Source organism: Procambarus clarkii, chromosome 29 (assembly GCF_040958095.1).
Source record: "Procambarus clarkii isolate CNS0578487 chromosome 29, FALCON_Pclarkii_2.0, whole genome shotgun sequence".
NCBI classification, from domain to species: Eukaryota; Metazoa; Arthropoda; class Malacostraca; order Decapoda; family Cambaridae; genus Procambarus; species Procambarus clarkii.
In genome coordinates, this window is record NC_091178.1 from 14,866,170 (window position 1) to 14,874,492 (window position 8,323).

Consider the following 8,323-nt stretch of genomic DNA (forward strand, 5'->3'; position numbering starts at 1 on the left):
ATATAAACCTAATATGTATATATACACTGGCTGCCTGTCCCTTGACATAATGAATTATTATTGCTATGAAGTATATATATACATTACTATTGTATATATATATGTATATTACTGAAGTATATATATTACTCGTTAGTTATTATTATTATTATTTAGTTTATTATACACTCCAAGTGACACAACTGGATTTAAATTTTTCCCACATTTTTTCTACTTACAGTTGAATGAGCCTGTCCAGTGCAATTATACAATTTAAATATTCATACTGTATTTTTATAACATTTAATTGCACAGTTTTCCTTATTCTATACCAAGAGACTTAAGTTTTTAATCACATTCACGTCCATTGTGCTAGAGTAGCATCATAATTTGTGGCTGCATTATAGGCCTAATAGTCAGGAAAACCTTATGCTTTGTAATGTAACAAAGTTTTTTTAGTTTTAATTGTGATATTCTTTTGCAGAGTGTTACGTTGCATACAGATGTTGGTGAAATCAAGATCGAATTGTTTTGCGAGCATTGCCCCAAGACCTGTGAAAACTTTTTAGCTCTGTGTGCCTCTCATTATTATGACAGTTGCCTCTTCCATCGTAACATAAAGGTGAGCTTCGTCAGACTGAGTGAAGGAGTTTTAAATTACCTATGTTTTATTTTTTTTAGTTACTGCTTAATGACTGAACTAATCATTACATTGATTATAAGAATTAAAATATTTTAAATGTAACCTGTTCCCCCAAAATATTATAATATATAAAATGGATATAATTTTATTGTCTTGATAAAAAAAAGGACCCTGGAGTCAAAATCCACCACTCATTAAAAGTTGCACAACAGGTGCATGCACCTGTCAGAATAGCTAACCATACTCTTGGGATAATCAAGCGTACTTTTGACTTTAAGGAAAAGAAGGTAATGGTTTAACTGTATAAATCTCTCATTTGCCCCCACTTAGATTACTCTATCCAAGTGTAGGGAGACTTGCTTTGTGTCCCCCGACACAATGAATTATGAATCATTATATGTAATATAACCTTTAGTGGCTTATGACAAAATGTTGAGGTGAGGTTTACAAACAAGAAAACAAGTGGCAAGCTTATAATACCTTTTCACTGTGACATTTTTCAATTTATGGCAATTACTCATGTTCATTTGGAGCCATATTTTTGAGCTACAGCATTAAATTACTTCCCAAGGTAAGAGTTAAGCACAGGCACAAGAAAATAGAGCAGAATAAATGGGGACTTGCCTGAGAACAACTGTATGCAATTGTTCAGAAATAGTTTTAATACTAATTCAGGTACTGTACTAGCTTGTTAAATATTTATATTTATATTATTATTTGATATTTCAGGGTTTTATGATCCAGACTGGTGACCCAACTGGTACAGGGAAGGGGGGACAGTCTATCTGGGGGCAAAAGTTTGAAGACGAAGTTAGAGATGATTTGAAAGTAAGTGTGATATGAAATTATTTGTTCCCCATGCCAGTGGAAAATAGTATATAGGGTCTCCAATTTTTGTGCTCAGTTCACTCTCTTGATCCAAGTTTTCTCACTTATCATAGCTGTCCATTTTACTTAGCCTTCCTCTACTACATTCTAATTTGCATTAACGAGTTGTTAAAAACTCTTATCATCCATTCATTCAATATAACCAAACCATCTTATCTCTCCTCAATGTCATGATTTACTGACTTTTCTATATACAGTATTTTCATTCCTTACTATACATATTACCCTAACACCACAGTGCATCTCAAATTGTCTACAGTATTTCAACAACTCTTGACTCTTTATTTCCTATTCCCTGGTGCCCTTTGGCTTTCCCTCTAGCCTGATGTCTGGTCTGGTTTGTTGTCAGGTAACCAGCTTCCTTCTGTCAACCAGGGGTTTGTGTCTGGTGTGACTGTGCGTGTGTATTCTAGTGTATCTGTAGCCCTCTTGTTCCTGATATTGCATGGATTCTTGCTGCACTTTGGTTTGCATATTCCTCCCATTGTTCAGGTTAGAGGGTCGTGGTAGTACAGTTGGGTTCATTTTTGATGCACAATCGAGAATTCCTGGTTCAAATCCCGGGCTGGACAGAAATGGTTGGATTACATTTCCTTTCACCTAAGGCCTCTGTTCACCGGGCAGTAAGTAGGTACTTGGGAGTTAGTCAGCTTGTTGTGGGGTTGCATCCTGGGTGGGGTCAGTAATTTGACTCTTAGGGGAAATAGGGGGGACCTCGATATAAGCCTAACATGTATGAATATACTGTACTCTGGTTTCCTGTTCCCCGAAACAGTGAATTATTATTATTATTACCCATCCTCCATCTTTTGTCCCTGGGTTTATGGTTCTGTTCTGCTAAGTCTGTTGATGTGGTTTTGGTTCAGCCTTCTGGCTGTCTTTCTGCAGTTCTATGGTGTGGGCAGTTAGTTGCTTTTATCAGTGTTCTTTGCATTTTTGTTTAACTGCTGTCTGGACTTGGGGTTTTGGTGGTCCAATGGTGTTTGTTTTTCACTGTTGTATTTATTAAATGTTTAACAGGCTTTTGTTTTACCTTTGGGTCTGGTGTGCCTTTGTAGCTCGTCTAACCCCAATCCCTCTTCCTTTCCCATGCCTTTTCTTCTTTTGCAAATGCAGTAGTAAGTTCCTTTCCATTAAAGCCATTCTCCTCACTGTGGTGTTACTGCGGGTAAGCAAAGGGGAGGTACTGAGGGGGACTTCCCAGAAATCAAGCATTAAATATAATAAAATGCTGTTTTCTGGTAAGGCCTCAATAATTTGCTGCTCTCTCCTTGTCTTTTCTTTCTCTCATGCTGTTTTTGGGTGTTCTGTACTGGTGACATGTTGGTGTGACAGATTGCCATTTTTTCTCTTTTTCTTTAATTTCTTTCTTTCAAGCATTGGTTTTTTGCTTTGTCAGATTTTCTGTTTGGTTTTCCACAGTTTTGGGATTAACTCTGGTCATCAAGCTCCTCTTGCACAAATTCTTTGAGAGCCAGATTCTAGTACAGTAGTGGCACCCAGTACATTAGTGTGCATCACAGAAGCCTTGCACAATCCTAAGCCTATGCAGTACAACTCATAATCATCGAGAAGCTAATGAGGCCTTACCAGAAAAGGGAATTTCATTACATTTAAATCTTGATTTTTTTTTTTTTATAAATGTAGGATCAATTATCTGGCACTATATCATGGTCCTAGACTTTCAGGCAAATTTTCCTCACCTATTCCAGGTAAATTTTTCTCAACTACTGTATTCTATTACTGTACTTCGATTCTGCATTTATTTATACCTGCATATACTATACCTGATGTGTCTTAAAGCTTAATAACAGATTATTGGAATACTTTTAGTTAGTAAGCTATCAGTACCTTCTAAAAAAAATTTTGACATTGATATTCTAATCATAGGATTTAATTTGCAGCATTCTGCTAGAGGTACAGTGTCCATGGCTAACAGTGGGCCGAACACGAACGCTTCACAGTTCTTTATTTCGTATTGTCCACAACCACACCTCGATCTCAAGTATACAATATTTGGAAAGTGAGTATTTAATTTTTAATCGTGTTTTAGCTTTAAATATTCTCTTTATATATAGTTACATCTATTCAGCTACATAATATTCAAATGGAGGAACATAGATCTGTGTAAATGCCTCGTTATGTCACCAATTATTCTATCAAAAGACCTGTGTAAATAATGTTGTTATAAGTTAAGACTTGGTTAGGAACTCTAACTGCAGAAAGAAAATACAGTGGTACCTCGGAATGCGATTGTCCCTGTATGCGAGGTTTTCGGAAGGCGAGCAGTATTTACTCCAAAAATTTGTCTCGGAAGGCGATGGTTACTTCGGGACGCGAGTTTGTTGATACGCGTACAGGCCGACCTAGCGCGTGGTGGTTCGGCGATCGTCGCCCCTCTGCCCCGCTGCCCCTCAGTTTACCATTGTCTCGCGCTCAGTGACTACCCCCACATCAATTCTTCTCGCGGATTTTCAGTGTTTTGTTGGATTTTTGGTGATTTGTCTATACAATTTGTTATTATATATCTCACCATGGGTCCCAAGAAAGCCAGTGGTAAGGATAAAGGCCAGAAAGCTCATGTGAGGATGACAATAGAGGAGAAACAAGAGATCATTCGGAAGCATGAGAACGGTACACGTGTTGTTGAACTTTGTAGGCAGTACAACAAAGCCACATCAACAATATGCACTATACTTAAGAAGAAAAATAAGATTATGGGTGCTAATGTGGCAAAAGGAGTAAGAACATTAACGGCACAAAGACCACAAATACTTGAAGAAGTGGAAAAGTTGTTTTAATTTGGATACACGACAAGGAGTTGAGGGGTGATAGTGTCTCGGAGGCCATTATTTGTGAGAAAGCCAGGGTGTTGCACGAAGACCTTCTAAAGAAGACCCCTGCAACGAGTGATGCAGATAAGAAAGAGTTTAAGGCAAGCAGGGGCTGGTTTGAAAAATTTAGAAAGAGAAGTGGTATCCATAGTGTTACAAGGCATGGGGAGGCAGCCAGCTCAGACAAACCAGCTGCTGGACGATTTATTGAAGAATTTAAAGAGTTTGCAGAGGCTGAGGGATACCTACCGCAACAAGTGTTTAATTGTGACGAAACAGGACTGTTTTGAAAAAGAATGCCTAAGAGGACATACATTACCAAGGAAAAATCCTTGCCTGGACACAAGCCTATGAAAGATAGGTTTACGCTTGTGCTGTGTGGAAATGCGAGTGGCGATTTGAAAATTAAACCCTTGCTAGTGTATCATTCTGAAAATCCAAGGGTTTTCAAAGAGTATAATGTGCAGAAAACCCATTTGTGTGTGATGTGGAAGTCTAATAAAAAAGCATGGGTGACTAGGCTTATTTTTTCGGAGTGGGTGAATGAAGTGCTGTGCCCTGCCATAGAAAAATATCTGCAGGAGAAACAATTGCCACTCAAAGCCGTGCTTCTCCTTGACAATGCTCCTGCTCATCCTCCAGGCTTGGAAGATGATTTGTTGCCTAAATACAATAAATTCCTCACAGTTAAATTCCTTCCTCCTAACACCACTCCTCTAATTCAGCCTATGGACCAGAAAATCATAGCGAATTTTAAGAAACTGTATGAAAGGGCACTTTTCCGGAAATGTTTTGAAGTGACTGAAGCCACAAACCTCACCCTCAAAGAGTTCTGGAGAGAGCATTTTAACATTTGTAGTGCTTTAAAACTCGTTGACAAAGCCTGGCAAGAAGTGACTCAAAGAACCCTGATCTCTGGCTGGAGAAAATTGTGGTCTGAAGGTGTGAGAGAACTAGACTTTGAGGGGTTTGAGCCTATAAATGATGCGCCTATTGTTGAGGAAATTGTTAGTCTAGGCCAGCAAATGGGCTTGGAATTGGATGGTGATGATGTGGAGGAGTTGGTGGAAGAACACAACGAAGAACTGACCACCGAAGAACTCCTAGCCCTTCAACAGGAACAGCAAGCCAACGCAGCAGCGAATGATTCTGCAGTGGAGGAGGAGGTGGCAGCAGCACCAACAGCACCAGCGAATGTCCCTTCTGCAGTAATTAAGAAGGTGTGTCAGATGTGGGAAGAGATTCAAACAACTATTGAACAGACTCACCCAGAGAAAGCTGTAGTAGGCCGTTGTCTTAATCTTTTCAATGACAATGTGATGCCTTACTACAGAGACAGCTTGCGAAGAAGGGAAAAGCAAGCTTCCATGGACAGATTTGTGGTGAGGAAATCGAGCAGTGAGCCTCAACCAGGACCTAGTGGCACTCAGGTTAAACGTCCCAGGGAGAGCACACCAGAAAGGTCCTCACTGCCTGATGTGATTATGGAAGGGGACTCCCCTTCCAAACAGTAACTCCTCTCCTCCTCCCCCCTCCTCACCATCTTCCATACGCCTACAGCACTCGACAGCAAGGTAAGTAATAACTGGAACATAGTTTTGTAGGTTTATTTAGATGAATTAGGTAAATTAGGTATAAAAATTTAGTTTGATGTGGGGTTTTTGGGGTAGTCAGGAACGGATTAATTCATTTCCCTTTATTTCTTATGGGGAAATTAACTTCGGAATGCGAGTTTTCGGAAGGCGAGGCGTCTCCAGGAACGGATTAAACTCGTATTCTAAGGTATGCCTGTACCTGTTAATGCCAAAAATAAATATATACTGTATATAAACACTTTTGGATGAATTAGCCCAGTCAATTGAATGATTAAAATCTCTCGAGTGAATAAATATCTTATTTGTTTGTTGACCAGACCACACACTAGAAGGTGAAGGGACGACGACGTTTCTGTCCATCCCGGACCATTCTCAAGTCGATGACAAGTTCTCAAGTTCATCGACTTGAGAAAGGTCCAGAACGGACCGAAACGTTGTCGTCCCTTCACTTTCTAGTGTGTGGTCTGGTCAACATACTTCACCCACGTTATTGTGACTCATCGCCTGCATCCATTTTATTTTTTATTCATATATATTGTACAAGAGTTCTTACATTCTTGTAAAGTCATTAGCATGCATAGCATTTAGAGCAGGAAATTGGTACCTGGGAGTTAGCTTGTTATGGGATTGCATTCTGGGGAGGGTCAGTAATTCGACCCTGGGGGGGGGGGGACCAGCACAAGCCTAATGTGTACTGTATGTATATACTGGCTGCCTGTACACCGACACAATGAATGAATTAATTATTATTATTATTAATTTCAGAGTTATTGATGGTTTAGAGGTGCTCGACGAGCTGGAGAAGCTACCTGTCAACCCGAAAAACTACAAACCTACTACTGAGACGAGGATAAATTATGTTACTATTCATGCTAATCCTATAGCAGGTTAAGGCAATTATTTTTCTTAATTGTATTATATTTTGAATGACAAATGTATTGAGATTGCTACTTCTCCTTTTAAAGTACAAAGTAATTATGACACCATAATATCATTACTTGTTTCTGTTTTTGTGGTGTAGGAAAGACATTAATTGTGAGACATGTGGGAAGCGGTATTGGAAAAGGAATGTTATAATATTAAAAATTGTCTCCTGGCCCCCTCATTGTCTCTTACACATTATATATTATTACATACCCTTTGTCAATTTAATTTAATTGGTGGCTTTATGAAAAGTGACAGTAGTAAGCTTCAGTTTTAAGTTAATGCTTGTACTGTGTTTATATTTTGGCGAATGTCCATGAGAGGTCATCTTATAGCAAAAAAGAAAATGGCTTTCCTGCTTTTTTATCAGTGTTAATAAGAATAAAAAAAAATTTCCAGTAGCAACATTAAAATTCACATAAACATTTTTTAAATGGTGAAAATATAAATGAGAAAAATAGTGCAGTGGTCTGTCGACAGCTCACAGCCGAGGGTCCTGGGAAAGGTCTGTAGTTGGCCTGGGGTATTTCAGTTAACCTAAATAATGGCTTCCTGATCCCAACAATGGGAAACCAATATACCAATAGCCCACTGAACCTTGCTGGTTAAGGTCAGTTATGTTTGTCTAGTACACTGACTGCATAGGTGATTTCTCAGCCATAACCTTAGTCTTAGCTCAGTAGTACCCTCTGAGTTCATTCTGAACACTTCTTCAGAGTGTGGACACTTTATACAGTACTGTACTTTAATGTATAAATAAAAGGTGAGAAATTATTGTGTATTTTTTTGTGAAAATCAAGAGGCAATTAGTGTGAAGTGTTTCATAGGGAGATCATTTAATGCCCTTTCTGTGAATTTTAAATTTTGCATGTATGAATAATGGGTAGAACCTTCACAAGCCATGGTGTCTTGTCTTCAATGAAGCTACTAGAAACAGTTGCTAGCAGGTAAATACATCCCTGCAAAGACACAACGTAACAGTCCCTATGATTCCCCTTGTTATAACTTGTAATAAAGTTATTACATCTTGTTATAACATTTTTATGATGTATTTGAACATTGTTACAACTTAATATATTCGTTGTTACAATTGTTAGGTGTTAAATCTTGTTTGAACCTTGTAGCAACATCATAGTTTCATCGCATGTTTGGCGGGATAGCATCAACTGTATGATGTATACATGTACATGAATAATATTGCTGGAGCAGGGAGTAAGCTTAATTAAATATGACTGCCATTATAAATTTATAGGAACCCACTACATTGGTGCAGTAAATGCCTAGAGTAAACTTTTCAAAGCTAGCGGCCTTTTAAGAGATAAATGTTACCATATTCTTGGTCTTACTGTTTGTGTGGTGCAGTGTATGTTATTCTTGGTCTTGTTCTGCCAATGCAGACGAGGAGTCACAATAACGTGGCTGAAATATGTTGACCAAACCACACACTAGAAAGTGAAGGG

General features: G+C 38.5%; 1 protein-coding gene across 1 annotated transcript in view; it reads left to right on the forward strand.

Moving 5' to 3' along the window:
• Positions 1–7,637, forward strand: part of LOC123746956 (peptidyl-prolyl cis-trans isomerase-like 3) — an 8,682-nt gene extending 1,045 nt beyond the window's left edge. The window contains exons 2-5 of the mRNA XM_045728859.2: positions 464–601; positions 1,352–1,450; positions 3,415–3,533; positions 6,705–7,637. Of these exons, the coding sequence (XP_045584815.2) occupies positions 464–601; positions 1,352–1,450; positions 3,415–3,533; positions 6,705–6,831 (483 nt within the window). The 3' untranslated portion in view covers positions 6,832–7,637. The remainder of the gene's footprint in view (positions 1–463; positions 602–1,351; positions 1,451–3,414; positions 3,534–6,704) is intronic.
• Positions 7,638–8,323: the final 686 nt, after the last annotated feature.